A 20,034-nucleotide genomic window follows, 5' to 3' on the forward strand; every position below is an offset into this window, starting at 1 on the left:
CTGAGGTTGCTGTGAGCTAGGCTGATGCCATGGCACTCACTCTAGCCTGGGCAACAAAGAGAGACTCTGTCTCAAAAAAAAAGGTTATCTTTCTTCTAAAATATTCAAAATAATCTATCAAAAATAAATAGCATAAAATCAAGGTGTTGGCAAGAAAAATAACGAAATGAAGTTGTAGTTAATCACTATCAAATTTTAGTCAAAGATATTTTTAAAAGCTGAACATTTTATTAGCTTTTTAGAAAATTTGGTGAAGCCTTTTAAAATAGTTTTAAACCATTTAGTCTTTGCATTCAATGTTCATCTATTTGCCAAAGAATCCATGTTGTTCTTTCCATATGTAATGTTTAGATCTCCACACATAAAAATTTACCAGAAAAGTGAATTAATATTGCAAACTGTTCTTCAGCCACTCTGTGCAATGTTAATGAACGCTGTGCTAATTTATGAGGCTCTTCAGAACCATGAATTGGAGCACAAAGAAAAGCAAGAAATGGCTGCTTGGCTCTCTGGGAAACAATACTTTGTTATGCAAGAATCTTTTGCATTCATGCTAAGAGGGAGGATTTGACAAGTTAATTTGTCTTTTCTCTTACCTAAGCACTCCTGCCACTCAAATTCTTCCCGCACTCCAAAGCTGTGCCTCTCTCACCAAAAAACTTCTCAGCGTTCTGATGAAGGTGCCTTTTGTTTTGAGGATCTAGGGCAAGAGATGTGAGGAAGAGTGTCTCACTGGGGGTTGAAGACTGTTAGTCAGAAGGGTGAATGTCTAGGTTTACAGGGTTTCCCTGTCTAGAAGTGATACCATGTGACAGAGACACCCCACCCCCCACCTCCCGACACACACCCTTTTTTGAGTGTTTATGACACGAGGAACTCTCTAAACTGTGGGTCTCAGAGCAGGGGCTCCTCTTTCCTGAGCTTTAGAGTGATGCTGCTTTAAAAACTAATTAAAGAACAAATAGTCATTAATGAGATACAAGACGATTCTTAAAAAGCACTACAGTGAGCTAACAGTAAAGATTGAGCTATAAAGTCATGCCATTAAAGGCACTCCCTCTGCTCCAAACATTTAACAATGATAGTTAAAAAGTGAAATACAAGGGTGGGAGGGAGGAGGAGGGAATGGGTATATACAACCAAACGAGTAATATGTGCAACGTTTGGGGGATGGACACACTTGAAGCTCTTACTCGAGGGGGGAGGGGGGCATGGGCAATATATGTAATCTTAACACTTGTACCCCCATAATACGCTAAGATAAAAATAAATTAATTTTTTTAAAAAAGGGAAATACAAATACTGTTGCCTCACACTATATTCAGAAATAGAATGAGATGCAACAAGGATCTAAATGTGAAAGATAAGAACAATAAAACTCAAAAACACACAGAAGAATAGCTTCACAACCAGGGTTTAAGCAAAGAGTTTTTAAATAAGACACAAATGCGATTTTCTCTTGAAGCCCAGGCGTTCAAGACCAAAGGGAGCTGCTATGGTCAGCAGAGACCGGAGGCAGCTTTGTTGGTGGGGAGTGGCCGGTAGCATTTGCCTATAGTTACAATGAGTTTACCTCTCAATCCCAAACCATTCCTTAACGGATTAACAGAAATGGTGAAACTTAAGTGGTGAATGGAGTACAAAGGATACTTGGTATCTGTAGATAGCTACATGAACATGCGGCTTGCAGATACAGAAAAATACATAGATGAGGCATTGTCTGGACATCTGGGTGAAGTTTTAATAAGGTGTAATTATGTCCTTTATATCAGAGGTGTTGAAAAAGAGGAAGATGGGGAAGTGAGAGAATAGCATCTGTGTGGGGTTTTTAAAAAATAAATGTTTCTAGATAATAAAGATTTGCTTATTTTGCAAACAAAGATACAAGCGCTAAACATAACAGAAAATACTATATTGATAAGTCAGACTTTGATAAAAGTAAGGGCTCCTGTTCATTAAAGGACACTATTAAGTAAGCTAAAGACTAAGAGAAGATATTTGCAATACATATATCCATTGAGGGACTCGAATCCAAAATATAAATTTAAAATCTCAGTGTTACACCTCTTTTACAATTTGTCCATTAGGTTTTCCAGTCCTCACTGGAAGACACACTCCCTCCCAAGCAAAAAAAAAAAAAAAAAAAAAAAAAAATCTACCACAAGTCAATAAGAAAAAGACTGATAATGCAAATGATTTGAACAGTCATTTACTTCACAAAAGAGGATAAAACGCCAATAAGCAAATGAAAACATGCTCAATGTTATTATACCTTAGGTAAAACCATTAAGAGATATTACAATGTAATAACCAAAAAAGGACAAAATTAAAGAGACTATAATACCAAAATTTGATGAAGGTTTGCAGCACTGTCATTTTCATATACCGGGGATAGGGGTTAAATGGGTACGATCACTTTGGAAAACCAGCAGAATCTATTACAGCTCTCTGTACACATTCCCTATGTTTCAACAACCTACCCCTATGCGTGTACACTGGAGGAATGAGGGCATTTGACCACTAAAAGTCATTTAAGAAAATCCATAGCAATATTACTCATAATAGCAAAAAACTGGAAATCTCTATCAACAAGAAAATGGGTAAATAAATTGTGGTAGAGCCCGGGTGTGGTGGCTCACACCTGTAATCCTAGCACTCTGGGAGGCCGGGGCAGGAAGATCCTTTGAGCTCAGGAGTTCCAGACCAGCCTGAGCAAGAGTGAGATCCCATCTCTACTAAAAAATAGAAAGAAATTAGCTGGACAACTAAAAAAAAAAAAAAAAATATATATATATATATATATATATATATATATGTATTAGCTAGGCATGGTTGTGCATGCCTGTAGTCCCAGCTACTTGGGAGACTGAGGCAGGAGAATCTCTTGAGCCCAGCAGTTTGAGGTTGCTGTGAGCTAGGCTGATGCCATGACATTCCAGCCAGGGCAACAGAGTAAGACTCTGACTCAATAAATAAATAAATAAATAAATTGTGGTAGAGATACATACAGTAGAATACTACATGGCAACTTAAAAAAGACATATGGCTACATGGAACAACTTGATGGATGTCATAAAATATGACCTGCAAAAAGGAGCCCAACAACAAAAGTGTCCATGTTGTGTGATCATATTTATATGAAGTTCAAGAGTAGGCAAGACTAATCTATAATGATAAAGCCGGAATAGTGATTGCCTTAGAGTATTGACTAGAAAGGGGCAAAGGAACCCTTCTTGGGTATTGAAAATGTTCTATAAATTGATCTGGGTGGCAAGTAACCAAGTGTATGCATATATAAAAATTCATTGACTTGGCTGGGCAGTACAGTGGCTCATGCCTGTAATCCTAGCATTCTGGGAGGCTGAGGCGGGAGGATTGCTTGAGCTCAGGAGTTCGAGACCAGCCTGAGCGAGAGTGAGACCCCCGTCTCTACCAAAAACAGAAAGAAGTTAATTGGCCAACTAAAAATATTTAGAAAAAAAATTAGCCGGGCATGGTGGCGCATGCCTGTAGTCCCAGCTACTCGGGAGGCTGAGGCAGGAGGATTGCTCGAGCTCAGGAGTCTGAGGTTGCTGTGAGCTAGGCTGATGCCACGGCACTCTAGCCAAGGCACAGAGTGAGACTCTGTCTCAAAAAATAATAAATAAATAAAATAAAGAAGTAATTAAGGTGGCCGGGCGCGGTGGCTCACGCCTGTAATCCTAGCTCCTGGGAGGCCGAGGCGGGCGGATTGCTCAAGGTCAGGAGTTCAAAACCAGCCTGAGCAAGAGCGAGACCCCGTCTCTACTATAAATAGAAAGAAATTAATTGGCCAACTGATATATATGTAAAAAATTAGCCGGGCATGGTGGCGCATGCCTGTAGTCCCAGCTACTCGGGAGTCTGAGGCAGCAGGATTGCTCGAGCCCAGGAGTTTGAGGTTGCTGTGAGCTACGCTGACGCCATGGCACTCACTCTAGCCTGGGCAACAAAGTGAGACTCTGTCTCAAAAAAAAAAAAAAAAAAAAAGAAGTAATTAAGGTTAAATGAGGTCATCATTAGGGTGGGCCCTAATCCAATATAACTAATGTCCTTCGAACAAGAGGAGTTCAAAACACAGACACACCCAGAGAGAAGATTATGTGAAGACCCGGGAGGAAGACCACAATTTACAAGTGGAAGAGGGAAGCCTCAGAAAAAATCAACCTTGCTGACACCTCAATCTTGGACTTCTAGTGTCCAAAACTGGGAGGAAATAAATTTCTATGTTTAAGCCACCCAATCTGTGGTACTTTCTTATGGCGGCCCTAGCAAACTTATATACTGCAGTGAAACCAAACCAGAAGTTGGTTTGTGTTATAAAAAAAAAATGAAAAATTTTAGACAATAATAGGAAAGATGAGAGTGTTTGATGAGTAGTTATAACATGTTAATATCTTCCTTGATTTTCAACTATGTAAGATAAACACATTTTCTTTCCCAGAATATGATACCTTGGCAGAGTTGAATAGTTGTGACAGAAACTATGCCCACAAAGCCTCAAATGTCTTCATTTGGCCTTTTATAGTAAAAGTTGACCAAACCCTTCTCCATGGATTTATTTTGTAAACATTAAAAAACATGAACAGGCCAGGTGCAGGGGCTCATGCCTGTAATCCTAGCACTTTGGGAGGCTGATGCAGGAGGATGGCTTGAGGCCAGTATTTTGAGACCAGCCTGAGCAATATAGAAAGACCCTGTCTCGAAAGAAAGAAAGAAAGAAAGAAAGAAAGAAAGAAAGAAAGAAAGAAAGAAAGAAAGAAAGAAAGAAAGAAAGAAAGAAAGAAAGAAAGAAAGAAAGAAAGAAAGAGAGAGAGAAAAATTAGCCAGGCTCAATGGCGCTTGCCTGTAGTCTCAACTGCTTGGGAGGCTGTGGCAAAAAGGATCACCTGAGCCCGGGAGTTTGAGGCTGTAGTGAAGTATGAACCACTGCCCTTGAGCCAGGGCAAGAGTGAGATCTTGTCAGAAAAAAACAAAACAAAACAAAGAAAAACCATAAACAAAATGGATACACTTCCATACATATTTACTGTTGGGGTGGGCAGGTGCTTGGGAAATGAGATAGAGATATGAAGGAGCGGTTCTTTAATTACATATCTATCTGGGAAATTAAATTATTAAAAAATCTGGTTGGTGAATATACAGATATTGTATCACTCACTTTATTTTTCTATATGTTTGAAATATTTTATAACAATATAAAATTGTTGTGGTTTGGAAAGGATATCATATTACTATACTGAACACTTTCCATGTTTTTTCTTTGTTTTTCTTACCCCACATGGTCACTGATATATAGTATCTAGTTTATAAATTGGAACATACTGTTTAAACTCTGATTTTTAGACTTAAAAGGTCATTAGCAATGTGCTAAAACCAATCAGGAATGAAGATTAAGGAATTAAAGCTGATTTTCCCTTTTAAGGGAACACTAAACTAGAACCTGTGCTGAGAAATATTTTGTTTCCTAATTTGTGAAATTATATATATGAACATTTTTACACATTAAGGGAATTAGAATCCCTCTTAGGTTTATTTTAAACAATTATCTGGCACTAACAGGAATAAAATTCATGATATTCAGATCATTCCCGCAAATCTAGGTCATATGAAAGTTTGGTTCTTTGGAAATTTGATTTCCTTATATAATTTTCAAGTTGCTTAAAGCAATAGATACTCATGTACTGCTTTAGAAAAGCAGTAAGCTATCTAGCCTGAATTCAGAAGATAGCAGGTTTCATTTCTTTTACTTACATTGTGCTTTTATTGTAAATGATAGGCAAGCTGGTAAAACCAGTATATATGTTAGTATTTAAAACAGAAAGCAATGGGGGAAAAAACCCTTTCTCTTCACAAGGGCAATGCTTAGTCAAATATACTTAGGCCTATTCATATTAAATATAGAAGATTGTTAAGAGCAACTAAAAACAAAAATAAATAAAACAGTAATAATGGCATTTGAAGATATGGCTAAGATTCACAGTGGAGTGGGCATTGGTGGCTCACGCCTGTAATCCTAGCACTCTGGGAGGCCGAGGCAGGAAGACTGAGCTCAGGAGTTCTAGATCAGCCTGAGCAAGAGCGAGACTCTGTTTCTACTAAAAATAGAAAGAAATTAGCTAGACAACTAAAATTATATAAAAAAAATTAGCCGGGCACGGTGGTGCATGCCTGTAGTCCCAGCTACTCGGGAGCTTGAGGCAGAAGGATTGCTTGAGCCCAGGAGTGTGAGGTTGCCATGAGCTAGGCTGACGCCATGACACTCTAACTCGGGCAACAGAGTGAGACTCTGTCTCATAATAAAAACCAAACCAAAACAAACAAGCAAACAAACAAAAAACACTAGGGAAGGAGATTTTTATGTCTCCTACCCTAGGATTCATATTTTTCATTAGAAGGATAGGTTTTATTTTATAGGTTAAGTAAATGTGTAGTAATCATAGCTACTTTCTTCAGAGAGAAGTTGGCTCAAGGAGCTCCACTTAGGCACAGACCTCCCATCTCTCTATTTTGCACACATGTCCAGCCTCTATCTCTAAAAGCAGGTGGTTGTGCCAGGCAGGATGTCAGTCATGGGCCGGGGACTGGACCAAACCTATGCTGGGACTACTTGGTCTATATCCTTGGAATCTGTGCCTTCTGTAGGGATGATTTCAATCCATCTGGGGGTTCAGTGTTCTTGGTGCATTACAGAAGTTGTATGGGCCTGGTAGGAAGGAATATGGAATAAAACAGCTAGATGAAGTAACAAGAGATAGTCACAAAACTTGCCTTTCTTGGATGGGAAGATGTGTCTGAGCAAGAGATGCTGAATGATGGGGCCAGCTATGCTGTTTTGGGAAGCGTATCCACACAACTCAGCACGTGCAAAGGCCCTGAGGTAGGAAAGAGCTTCCTGCATTTGACTGAAGGCTGCTGCACACCAGGGAGAAGGATGGGAAGAGGTGGGCCTTGCCAACTTCATGTTATGTGATCTCATGTTGTGGAGCTGAGATTGTATTTTGAAGGTTATGAGAAGGCATTAGAGAGTTTCAAGTAGGGAATTGTGGGGTCAGGTTTGCATTTACAGTCTTGACACTCTATTGTGGAGAAAAGATTGAATTTTTTCTTTTTGTGAGTTTGTTTTTAACATAAATGGTATTATACTGCACTGGGGGTTATTCAAAAGTGTTTCTTGGAGATCTATCTATATTATTATATGTATATAAAGGACATTCTTTGCAACAGCTGTATAATATTCAATAGTATGAATATATCACAAGTAATCTCCACTGGTCAACCTGCCCCTACCATGCCTACTCTCCCTTGCTGTTTTCTGAATGTGCCTTCTTTACTTCAGTAAGTGGTAAATACATTGTAAATGAAAATATTGCTTTTATTTTTTTGGCACTCACTTCTTAAGGCACTCTGTGCACAGAAAGGGCTTACTAAATGCTCACAACAGCCCGATTATGAAGAGGCAACAAGCCTCCTGAATCCTTCTCCCTTGAAATTTCTCTGCCTGGTGCTCCTAATGCACTGCACTTTGAATTGGCCTTGAAACTCTGGGCCTTCACCCTAAGGCAGTATGTCATCTGGGTGCTCCGAGCAGGAAAATAATGAAAAATAATGTTCAGTTGATGTCATGAACCATTCACCATTCAGACAGTAATGGTTTTCAGGGTGAGTTGAAATGAGATTGGCTACTTCTGCTTCAGAACATCCTGGAAATAGCCTGCCTCCTGAATTCTGACAGTGGCTTGGGAGGGGGAGGTGATGGGTGAGTTAATATTAAATCCGGGTCCCCTTCAACATTTTATTGTGAAAAATTTCAAACATACAGAAAAGTTGAAAGAACTCTACAGTGAACCCATTACCTAGATTCTACCATTATATTGTGCCCTATTTGCTTTATCACATCTCTGTTCATCCTCCCTTTATTCATGCATGGATGCATCCATCATTGTATTTTTTGATGCATTTCAAAGCACGCAGTGCACCTTGAGACAGCAAGACAAAGTACCCCTAAACTTTCAGCATGAGCACTATTATCTAGAGCTCAATGCTTATGATTCTTTTTTTTTTTAATTTTTGAGGTAACATTCATATCCAGTGGAATGCATGAATCTCAAATGGACCATTTTATCAGTTTGATAAATGGCTAGAGGATGGAACCCAAACCTCTATTAATATCTGTTAAATCATGTCAGAGTTTCATAAGGGAATCACAGACTTTAAGACTCTGGTCCTTTCATAACCATTGCTTTGTTGTAAAAGAAAAAAAAAAATAGACCCTCATCCTGGTTTGACAAAAATGGCAGAAAGTCTGCAAAACACCTCCACAGAGCCAGGAAAGAGTAGCTGTGGCAAAGCAAAGTACATCAAGCTAAGAAAGGAAACGGTGAAGTTAACTGTCCTGATGGAACCTAGTAATAGTCTACCACTTCAGGCCCTCAGACTGGACTCAAGCTGGGAGAGGGTATTTCCTTTTTCCCTGTCTAATATCCCTTTTTAGATCTATAACCTCCTTCACTCCCCATTTTTACATATCACTCCGAATTAAAAATCAAAAGACCATAGATAATCTGGAAAAAGGACAGAGACAATTTACCGCAAAAAATGGGATAGGAAGGAGAATGTTTCCAGGGAAAAGCACATCTGTTAAGGCGTCTGGCTAGAGGGAGCTACAAAGCGTGCAACCAATCTGATAATAGGCACATTATGACCCATATTACATACGACAACACTTGCTCTATTAAAGTAGGGCAACTTGCAAAGGGGCCTGAGAGAAAACACTGGGCTTTTAAAACCTGCGTTAGAAAGGCCAAGCAGTGGTGTACAACTTTCTAATACAAAACTGAAATGTGAGCATTCCACAATGCTAAACACCACCCTCATTGTCATCAACAACAGTGAAAACAACAGTTTCAACAATAGTTGAAAACACTGAGTGTACTGGTTTTTTTTTTTTTTTTCAAGTTTGAGGCCAAAATCAACACATACTCTTTTGAATGCTGCTTAAAATTATTTTTTCCCGGTTAATATGCATACTGATAGTATCAATTTAGAAAACTATGCAACATTATAGAAAAGAACATAGCAATAGGTTATATTTTTTTTCTTTGTTCAGAGAAACTTCTCTAGTAACAAACTATAGAAACGATCCCTGAGAGTCTTAGCCACAGATTATAATTCCACCACCTAGAGCTGAACCCTGTTAGCAAACTTTTTTTTTTGTATTCAAACTTTTCCCGCTGCGCATAGTTTTTATTTTGACAATGCTTTTAGACAATCATTCTTTTTACTAACCAGCACTTGCAAACACAAATAACAGAACATATTGATAATTTTTTCCTCCTGTGGCAGATTTGGTCCAGAAAAAGCTGTAGGAAGAAAGCGCTATTAACCACACACACACACACACACACACACACACACACACACACACACAGAAGTTTGACAGAAAGTATTTAAAAAGAGAAATGGAAAACATCACGCCTTTATTTTGGTGAATTAGCAACAAAGAAAAAGATTAGCATGGACGGGTACTTTTCAAAAATATTTTTTTTCCTCTGGCTCCCGCTAGGGTGGAGGAAGTTATCTCCGCTCCGGAGAGAGGGTGGAAGAGAGCGAAAGGACAGATGACCCGGGTGCGCGCCCCCCACCCGGCCCGGGCTTGGGAGCGCGGGGGTCCGATGGGGGCCGCGGACGGGGGAGGCGGCCAGCAGGTGCCTGGGCTCCGGCCCCCTCCCCCACCCTCCCCCACCCTCGGAGACGGGCCTCGCCCCCTGGCGGGCGAGCGCTAGGAGTCGAGGCACCGGGGTGGGGGGTGCGAACCCCGCGGGCAGCGGAAAAGAGGCCGCGAGGGGCCTCCCGCCCCGGCGCGCAGCGAGAGGCTGGCGCCCGCCCGCGCACACCCCTAGCCCGCAGCCGCGGGGATCATGTCCGCGGCCGGGGCGCGGGGCAGAGTCCGGGGCAGGAGAGCCCGGGGAGGGCGTGTGCAGCGGCGGCGGCGGCCGCGGAGCCGCTAGTCCCCTCCCTCCTGGGGGAGCAGCTGCCGCCGCCGCCGCCACCTTCTGCGCGCGGGCCGCGGCCAGGGCGAGCCGGGCGAGCGGCGCGCGGGGGAGGGCGGGGGCGGGGAGGGGGGTGGGCGAAGGGGGCGGGAGGGCGTGGGGGGAGGGTCTCGCTCTCCGACGACGAGAGCCCGAGAGGGAGACCCTGGCGGCGGCGGCGGCGCCTGACACTCGGCGCCTCCTGCCGTGCTCCGGGGCGGCATGTCCGAGGCTGGCGGGGCCGGGCCGGGCGGCTGCGGGGCGGGGGCCGGGGCAGGGGCCGGGCCCGGGGCGCTTCCCCCGCAGCCTCCCGCGCTGCCGCCCGCGCCCCCGCAGGGCTCCCCCTGCGCCGCCGCTGCCGGGGGCTCGGGCGCCTGCGGTCCGGCGACGGCGGTGGCTGCGGCGGGCACGGCCGAGGGACCAGGAGGCGGTGGCTCGGCCCGGATCGCCGTGAAGAAGGCGCAACTGCGCTCCGCCCCGCGGGCCAAGAAACTGGAGAAACTCGGAGTGTACTCCGCCTGCAAGGTACCGGCTCGCCGCCCCGGCGCGCGGATGGGTGCTGGGGGCTCGGCCCGCGGGACCCCCGCCCCCTCCCCCTCCCCCGCCGCCCGCCCGGGGCCGCTCGCTGCACCGCGGAAGTGCTCTCGTCGCCCGCGCCCAATTAGCTTCTTTTTGGGTAGGAGTCCTGCTGGGTTTTAAGTAGGGAGATCGCCGAGACTGAGACCTTCCTGCCTCCGCCTGGAGAGGAATAGCCTCGGCATCCGCGCCCCGGGGCTGCTCTGGGGCTTTGTAGCTCTGTAGGAGCTCGCCGCAGGCACTTTGCCGGGAGGGAGCGGAGCTGTGCTCTGGGTGCGGCGGGCGACCCCGGGCAAGGGAAACATCTTTGGGTGGGTGCGAGCCGTCGCTTCTGCGCTCGGCCTCTTCCCGTGCTGCGCTGGGAGGAGCTGGGTGCGAGGACTCGGGGCGGAGAAGGCTCCTGCACTCCTGGCGCTGCGGGAAAGCGAAGGGGAGGAGCGGCCCGCGGGCTGCGAAGGTGGGCACGGTCCGCGGCCGGGGTCCTGCGGCGCCTGGCACCCTCGGCTGGGGGCGGAGGCGCTGCGGCGCGCGGTGACAGCCCTGTCATTATTGTATTATTACTTGTTTAGTTAAAACGCTGTCCCAGCTGCTCGGGGTGTAAACAGGATTTGGCAAGGTGACAGCCTAGCGCGGCGGGCGCCGCTGCTCGGTTTGAGGACACACATTTCTTGCCATCCCTTCTCCGTGCCAATTTTTTAGGCACCCCCTGTCCCCCAGCTGCAGACCCAGATGTGGGAGCCGTGCTCCTGAGGTGGGAGGATTGCCCGAGGCCGCGGGGCAGGCCGGCCCTGCACTGTCAGCAGCGGCTTTGTTTTGACAGGGTGACAGCTGAGGGGGGCGGGGACTTGGCCTTGTCGGCTCCTGCGGCCTGTGGCTGAGGCGGGGAAGAGACTCACTCGCACACCTCCCGTGTATTCTTCCCGCCTGCCGCAAACAGGGCCAACTTCCCGGATTCCAGATTCCCGCAGTGGACACTTCTGAATTTTGATGTCACGATTATTTGTCCTGCTGGAACATCGACCCTCAGTGATGCTGTTTTTAGCATTCACAGGAGCTTCTCAATTGAAGTGGAACGCCTTGTGCTTGCTCTTTTACTACAGCATATCCTCATGCCCAAGTTGAGCGCCTGTGTGTCCTATAGTGGTTCAATAAATATTTCTTGAATGTAGGGTCTAGCCCAGTGCTTCTCAAACTTTAATGTGCATTGGAATCACCTGGAGAACTTGTGAAAATGCTGCTTCTGAATCAGTAGGTCTGAGGTGGGGCCAGCAGTCTGCATTTCTGACAAACTTCCAGGTGATACTGTGCTAGTCCACAGACCACATTCCGAGAAGCAAGACCCTAGTTCAGACCTGGACAATATATTATTAACCCTTTTTGAATTCAGTGGAAAAAAGAGAAGCTGTGAAATAATAATGCCATATGGTTGTTACTTCTGCAGAAGGAATGCAAACAAGATAAAGCGGGAGGTGTGCTTGTAAAAAAAGGCAAAAAGCCCAGGAGTTGATTATGAAGGGGTATTAGACTTGTGAGAACAGGATGTTGAGTGTAGTAGGCAGAAGGGGGAGCTGTGTACAGAATCAAGAGCAAGTTGGGTTACTTGGTGGGCTTGGTGTTTTGCAGCCAGAGTGGACTCATGTAGGAACTGTGTCAACTCAGTGTTTCTGTCCTGGCTTTATTTTTAAGTTTATTTATTGAATTCTCATCAGCAGCACCTCTTGTACCTTCTGCCTGCTGTCACTTTAATATCTGAACATTTTCGTGAAGTTTTGGTTCTTTCTAAAATCATGAGCATATGTACTCTGTATTGATAGTTTTGATTCTTTCAAATTTTCATGAGTGAGATGTAGCACCTCTTCTAAAGTTTGTGACTTGAGTGCTTTCTGTTTACGTTCAAGACCCAACTTTTAGGAAGGGAAATCCTCTGTTATTAAAGGCCAGGAGGCTGGGCATGGTGGTTCCCACCTGTAATCCTAGCACTCTGGGAGGCCGAGGCAGGGGGATCTTTTGAGCTCAGGAGTTTGAGACCAGCCTGAGCAAGAGCAAGACCTATTCTCTACTTAAAAACAAAAACAAAAGAAGGAAAGAAATTAGCTGGACAACTAAAAATATATATATAAAAAACTAGATGGGCATGGTGGCACATGCCTGTAGTCCCAAATACTTGAGAGGCTGAGGCAGGAGGATTGCCTGAGCCCAGGAGTTTGAGGTTGCTGTGAGCTAGGCTGACGTCAGGGCAACAGAGTGAAACTCTGTCTAAAAAAAAAAAATGGCTAGGAGTCTATGAAAGTGTCAATTTTTATTTACCCATTCATTCAGTAAATATTTGGAGGGTTCTCAATGGGGTGCCAGGCATTGTGCTAGGTGCGGAGCTTATGACACACAGAATCTGTCCTTCAGAAGTTACTGATCTTGCGCGCGCGTGTGTGTGTGTGTGTGTGTGTGTGTGTGTGTGTGTGTGTGTTGGTGGGCCTAGGGAGAAGGGCAATGAATCGAATTACAGTGAAGTTCTGAAAAACTATTTTCTTGGGGTGGTCTGGGGGCTCAGGGCAGGGCAATTCATGGGCTGGATGATGGGTAGGTTGGGAATGGCATCCTGGAGGACGTGTCACTGGCTGCTGAGAACTCTTTGCAGGGTAGAGTGGGGTGGAGTGAAGCTTCTTGTAGTTGAGAAACTGAAAGCAGTTCTGAAAGCCTGGAGTGGAGCCAACCAGGGCCAGATCTTCATTGGCAGGGGCCACTGGGTTGGGGGTGGGGTATGTGTAGCCAAGAGGGTACTGAGGACTCCAGGAATCTTAACTGGGGGAGCCATATTATCTCAGATTTGCCTTTTTATGTATTTATTTATTTTTAACTGGGCTTGATTGAGGATGAGGGGGTGCTAGAGAGAATGTTTTGTGGTTCTTTCTCAGCTTGTCTCTGTACTTAACATAGGCAAGCCGGAAAGGACAGATTGTTCTACCTTTTGCCACAGGCCCCATGGCAAGTTGGAAAGATTACAGAGGTGAGACCTAGAAAGAGATGAGGTAGTTTACTGAGGAGTATTGAAAGCAAAACAGGTCCCAGACCTTTTAAAACGTCTGGCCTTTACATTTCACAAACAAAACTGATAAAGAAGGGAGCTAGTTCACAGCCAGGGTGGTGTGCCACACCCCAGAGAGAAGGGAAAAAAAAAAAGAAAGAAACTTGTTTTACAGGATCCAGGGTAGAGTTCTTTGAACTCTATCCTGCAAAGGCTGTTTCAGAGTCATTTTGCTCACGTGTGACACAGCCAGAGTGATTATTAAGAATGTAGATCTGACCATGTAATAATGCCCCTACTTCGGACCCTTTAGTTTCTCTTATTGGTGTTCATAAGGGTGTTCATAAGACCCTGCTTAGCCTGGCACTGCTACTGTGACTCTTTTTCAGGGCCTTGAGTACATGGTTCCCTTCTACCTCAGGGCCTTTGCACATACTGTTTACTGGGCCTGAAAACTCTTCTCTCCTTACTTTAAAATTGAGTCCCAGTTCTTCCTGTACATCTCAGATTCCTTGACTTTCCTTTACTTTATTGGCCAGGCTTCCCATTAGAAATAATCAAAAGTTTTCTGTACTCTTTCTTCCTGGTACTTGTATTGTGATTGTAAATAAGTGTGATGATTTGATATGTGTTTAGAATCTGTGAACAGATTCTAAATGATGTGGTTATTGATGGAGTGAATGAACTAGAGAAGAGAAAATGGAGGAAATGATTAGCTGTTAGGGTAGCAGTTGTGGAATTTTAATTTGATTACTTCTTGACAATTGGGTAAAGGAGATTTTTCATGTTGTAGGACATTTCTAGATATCCTGCAGATGTTGATGGTAAACGTTTTGTTTTGTTTTTGAGACTGAGTCTCACTTTGTTGCCCAGGCTAGAGTGAGTGCCGTGGCGTCAGCCTAGCTCACAGCAACCTCAATCTCCTGGGCTCAAGCAATTCTCCTGCCTCAGCCTCCGGAGTAGCTGGGACTACAGGCATGCGCCACCATGCCCGGCTAATTTTTTCTATATATTTTTAGTTGGCCAATTAATTTCTTTCTATTTTTAGTAGAGATGGGGTCTGGCTCTTGCTCAGGCTGGTTTCAAACTCCTGACCTTGAGCAGTCCTCCCGCCTCTGCCTCCCAGAGTGCTAGGATTATAGGCGTGAGCCACCGCACCTGGCCAAGGGACTGGGTTTTTAATGTTATAAAAGAAACCTTAAGTGAATGTATGAGTAGCCCAAACCTAAATCTTGAATTAAAGTGTAAAGTGTAACATCTACTAACTTATAAACAAAAACAAAATCATTGACTTACCTTTCCTAATGAAATAGGACATTTATCATGAGGGGTATAGTGGCTAAGAGAATAGGCTTCAGAGTACAGGTTACGCTGAATTTAAGTTTTAGAATATCCAGCCCAGTGACCTTGGACAAGGACTTCACTGCAACCTCCATTTCCCTGTCTAAAAAGTAGGAATAATGCTATCCCCTATCATAGCATAACAATGAGGATTTAAAATGGGCTGTTTTAGGCACAGTGTTTTCTTGCCCAAGGTAATTCCTTACTGCAGCTCAGGGTAAGGGAGACACTGTTAACTGGGAAGTCAAGAAAGAACATGAGACTCAGTCTCAAATCTCACCTCTGCCAGTTGTGTGATCTTGGACACAAGTCACTTAGTTTTTCTTTGAACCTCGATTGCTACATCTATAAAATGGTGACCATAACTTCAACCTCGAAATTAAAAGAGAAAATGCCCCCAAAGTTCCTAGAGCCTAAAGATACCAGGTTAATGCTAGCTGAACTGAATTGCCTGGTACTTTACTTGTATATCAGAGTCAGTGGCCACAAAGCATTTATGGAGAACCCAGTTGCTTGGATTCTGGGCTGAGTGCCATACTTAGAGAATTACATGGGCACAGGACTATAAAATTAGTCTTAATTTTAAAAGTAATGGTTTATAATGTGGAAGTGACACTGTAGACTATGCAGAGTGGAGGTAGAGGCACCACTATAGGAGAAAAAGCATCCAGAAAGCATCCTCTGTTGGCTGAGGGCTGGTGGACTGGGGACTAGAACAAGCCTTATAATTGGGGAGAGCCCCCTAATGCAGTTGTTGGTATTTGTCAGTCATTTCTCCAAAGAGCAAATTTCTTTTCAATTGTTAGCATCTAGAGCAGTAGCTCTTAGCCAGGAGCTGTTTAGTCCCCCAGGGAATATCTGGAGACATTTTTGGTCATTGCAGTTGGGGGAAGGGAGTGCTATTGGCAACTGGTAAGTAGAGCCCAGGGATATTGCTAAACATCCCACAATGCACAGGACAGCTCCCCACAACAAAAGACTTATCTGGCCCAAAATGTCAGTGGTGCAGAAGTTGAGAAACCCTGCTTTAGAGGAAAATTGTGGTGTCCCATAATACCATAAATACTTTTGCAGCATTGGAAACAAAAAAAAACAATGCTTTTACTGTGAATTTGAATAATACTCAAAATCTGAAAAAATCTCACTTTGTAGATTATGGACATATTTTTTAAATAACTTTTATTTCGTTATATTTATAGATCATAAAATTCACTCAGATACTTTTGAGTAAATGTATACCGTTGTATATCCATCACCACAATCCAGTTTTATAACTCTTCACTCCCCCCCCCCCAAAAAAGTTTCCTCCTGTCATGAGTACCTTTTTAAGGTGATATTTTGTATCAGTTGATTGTTGGCTTGCAAACAGAAACCAAATTAAAAATATCTTTTTCGACACTCTTCAAATAGGCAAGATTGTTACAGCAAAATACAAAACATGGAGGGAGGTGGATAAAATGTTTTAAAAAGATTAGTCTTTAGCCACATAAATATACTGCATACAGTTATATCATGTGTGGTGACTTCTCTAAAAGGCCATAAGTATCATAGAGCTGCGGTCCCCAAACCCGGGCTGTGGACCAGTATGGTTTGTGGCCTGTTAGGGACTGGGCTGCAGAGCTCCCCCCAATCTGTGGAAAAAATTGTCTTCCATGAAACTGGTGCCTGGTGCCAAAAAGGTTGGGGACCACTGTCATAGAGCCAAACACACACAGGAAAAATGTTTTTCATTTGGCAGACTCAATACAAAAAGCCTGAGAGAAAGATGTCCAAATTTAATTCTATGTCCTCATAAATTTTCAGGGAAGATGGAAATTCAAGCCTGCAAAGCTTTCAGATTGCAATTTGTAGTTTTTATATAACTGAAAAAGTAGTTTACAGGGCAAAACCGAACAAAATCTGCTGAGGACTGTTTTGTTTTAGGAAGCATGTGCTTGCAAGTAGCGATTTGTGATGCAGCGCTGTTTTAAGATTTTTGTTTTGTTTTTTAAAACCAGCCAGCAGATTTAAACCCAGTTGCCTATCCATGTTAGCCAGATTTAATTCTAGGGTTGTCAGGTCCCTCCACAGGGTCTGACCCTTGGTAGGAAGGATTGAGGGTGAAATACACACTTTCCTGTGAGATGCCTTGGAATAAGCACATCTGCTTCTCAGATGAAAGATCTGAATACTCAGTGCACTGCTAATAAAATTTGAATTTTCAAGGCACAGGGGCTCTGATTTAGTCTCTCCTAAACAGAAAGTAGCTATTTAGGAAGAGTTGTCAACAGTTTCCTCACTCTTGATGCAGGGTGCCTTTCTGTGGTGGTAATCTGATTCAAACATGGGATCAGAACAGGCATGCTGGCTACCTGCCCCTGGGTGGGGGTGGGGGTGGGGGGTGGCAGAACACTGGAAGAATCCTCCCCCTGCTCTCTCCACACTGGGTGCCCTCGGGCAGCCACTTCACGGCCTAGTTTGTTTCCTCCTTGGTGAAGTGGAAGTCAAGGTGCCACCTCATTGACTTATCGCCACTGTTAAACAGTTTGTGTCATTATGTGACAGTTCTTGGAACACAGGCATTCCACAAAAATCTGTTTTATTTTATTTTTGAAAGCATTCCACTGGTCTCAGCAGTTTGTGTTTTGCCCAAGTGTTATGTCTCATGTCATTTGATTCTTGTACCCGGGTTAAGAGGGAGGTAAGGAAGGTCATTTTACTAAGCAGGGAACTGAGACCCACAGAGGCCAAGCAACTTCCTCAAGCTGCAGCGGGTACTCAGGGAAGCGCCGGCCCACATGGATTCTCTTGCCAGAGCACCACCATTTTGCCTCCTCTTCCAAATCCTTCTGCTGAGGGTGGAGGGGAGGGTCACTCTCCTACCAAATGGTTTCCGGAGAGGATTTCATTTGTTTCAGGCATTCGACTGCTTTCATGTGAGGTTTATTGTACTCCTATTGAGAGAGGTCTGTTCAAAGGCTTTTCCAGTCCATTGAAACTGTGCAGGCCATAAAGTAAACAAAATAAGTGTTCTTTATGACTGCCCCAGGACGGACATAGGCATGCCCTTGATTGTTTTAAAGCTGACAATCAACACTGGTCACTGTGCCACCAGCCCAGCAGAATTCCCTGTTGAAGCCAGATGAAAGAGGTACCTATTCAGGCTGTGGAAGGTGCCAAATGTGACAGAAAGTTAAGGAACTGACTATCTTGAAAGCTTAGTAGACCCTAAATGGTTCTCTTTAAGACTGAATGCATAGCGATATCTCAGCACAAAGGAAAGTAATTTAAAAAAAAAATTTAATTTTATTGTATATACAGTAAGGTGCTCAATTGTAAGTTTATAGCTCAGTGAATTTTTACATATGTGTACTTCTGTGTAGCTGCTGCCTAGATGAAGCTATAGGACATTTTCAGCACCTCAGAGGGCTCCCCGGTACTTTCTCCCTACTCCTGGTAACCCTTGTTCTGACTTCTATTACCAGAAATTAGTTTTGTCTGCTCTTAAACTTTACATAAATGGAATCACATGGGATGCACTCTTTGTGTCTGGCTTCTTTCACTTAACATTAAATCTGTGAGATGTATCCATGCTGTTGTGTGTAGCAGTCATTTGTAAAGACACACGTTTTAAAATTTAAAAACAAGTTAAAAATTGCCAGCTATTTTCAGGATGGAAGTCATCGGCTATGGACAACCTCATAGAATGAATTTTAATTAGGTTTTTGAAAGAAAGGATGGGAATTTGATATTCAGGTATACTGGGAAGAACCCAGGAGGGCAGGCATGTGGTCAAGAAATCAAGGTGTACTTGGCCAAGTAGATGGAGATAACCAATGGAATGGAGGAAAGGCAGAAGGATGGGGAGGTGGGTGCAGGGGGCCGATGATGTCACAGTTGGTAGAATGTCCAGCCTGCACAATTCCTTCTTCCCTGGAGTCTGTACTGGTGTGTCCTTACTGGTAAATATCCATGCAAAGTCCTGTTGCCACCTGCTCTGGTTCTGGAAGATGATCAGAGTGGTTATACATTGTGTTCTATAAGCCATACAGAACCATACGTGTTGGGAGTGATGGCAGGTTTCCTAGACGGCTGGCCAGAACCCAGGATATAAATCGGGCAGTGTCACTTCTGTTGGCATAGTTGACGGAGTTGTTGGAAAGTAAACGTTTATTCCCATGTTTTTTCAGAACTGCCTGCTGAGGCCACTCAATGTCACCTTCTCCCCAGGAATGGCAGTGAGAAACAAAAATTACTGTACAGTGCCACATAACTCTTTCATAGCAACTATATCCCTGAAAGCTAATATTGAATATATACGATGAGCTTATTATTTAATGGAATCCTGTGGACATCTACTTACAGATTAATCTTTTCTGTAATTTATGTATTTGACAAAAATGGGGTTTTCATCTTTGAATTTACCTAGTGTGTGTGCACACACATCATGGGGTATTATACCTATTGCCATTGATTTATTCACTTAACATTTAATTCCATGGCCTGCTTTAGAAGACTTCTGCTCAGGTAGCTCCTGTTCAGACTTCTTATGACAATTTATAATTGAAATAGAATTGAATCCTTTATAATTTTCAGTCACTTTCATCTTTGGCATCTAATTGTGCATGCAGTTACCCCCTGCGTTTGAACACTTTTCTCCTCAAGATATTTCTGTGTCTTGGTCTCAAAGCCTCATTCTAGTCTGTTCTCAAATGTCAACTTCTCAGAGAAGACTTCCTGACCCCTCCTGTCTAAAACAGCAGCACCCCATCCATCACTCTGCAATCTTACCTTGTTTTATTTTCCTCTACTGCACTTGTTAATATTTGAAAATCAAATATTTTAAAAAATCATTTCTTATCTGCTTCTTTTTGACAATAGAAACTCCATGAAGTAGAGACTTTGGTTTACTTCTCATCCTGAGTAGACAATACATTGCATATAGTAGGCACTCAATAAATATTTGTTGAATAAATGGGAAATGTTATATTCACAGGCTTTGTAAAATTGGAGGAAAGGAAATTGTGTTTTAAAGATGAGGAAACTGAAGCTCTATTTATAGCTAAG

At 43.6% G+C, this 20,034-nt stretch overlaps 1 protein-coding gene, 1 non-coding gene and 1 pseudogene across 4 annotated transcripts in view; all 3 read left to right on the forward strand.

The window, feature by feature from the left end:
* Positions 1-1,563: 1,563 nt before the first annotated feature.
* LOC105881566 (small nuclear ribonucleoprotein F pseudogene) lies at positions 1,564-2,247 on the forward strand (annotated as a pseudogene).
* Positions 2,054-2,115, forward strand: LOC142875408 (U7 small nuclear RNA). Its single transcript, XR_012922765.1, has one exon. It is a non-coding gene; the product is annotated as a U7 small nuclear RNA (small nuclear RNA).
* A 7,938-nt stretch (positions 2,248-10,185) lies between the features above and the next one.
* Positions 10,186-20,034, forward strand: part of KAT2B (lysine acetyltransferase 2B) — a 100,661-nt gene continuing 90,812 nt past the window's right edge. For 2 of the 3 annotated variants that reach the window (XM_020290022.2, XM_076005653.1), the window contains exon 1: positions 10,187-10,574. In XM_020290022.2, the coding sequence (XP_020145611.2) occupies positions 10,272-10,574 (303 nt within the window). In that variant the 5' untranslated portion in view covers positions 10,187-10,271. Of the gene's footprint in view, positions 10,575-20,034 lie in introns of all 3 variants that reach the window. The other variant, XM_076005651.1, reaches the window with a different exon arrangement.

Source organism: Microcebus murinus, chromosome 1 (genome assembly GCF_040939455.1).
Source record: "Microcebus murinus isolate Inina chromosome 1, M.murinus_Inina_mat1.0, whole genome shotgun sequence".
Taxonomy (NCBI): domain Eukaryota; kingdom Metazoa; phylum Chordata; class Mammalia; order Primates; family Cheirogaleidae; genus Microcebus; species Microcebus murinus.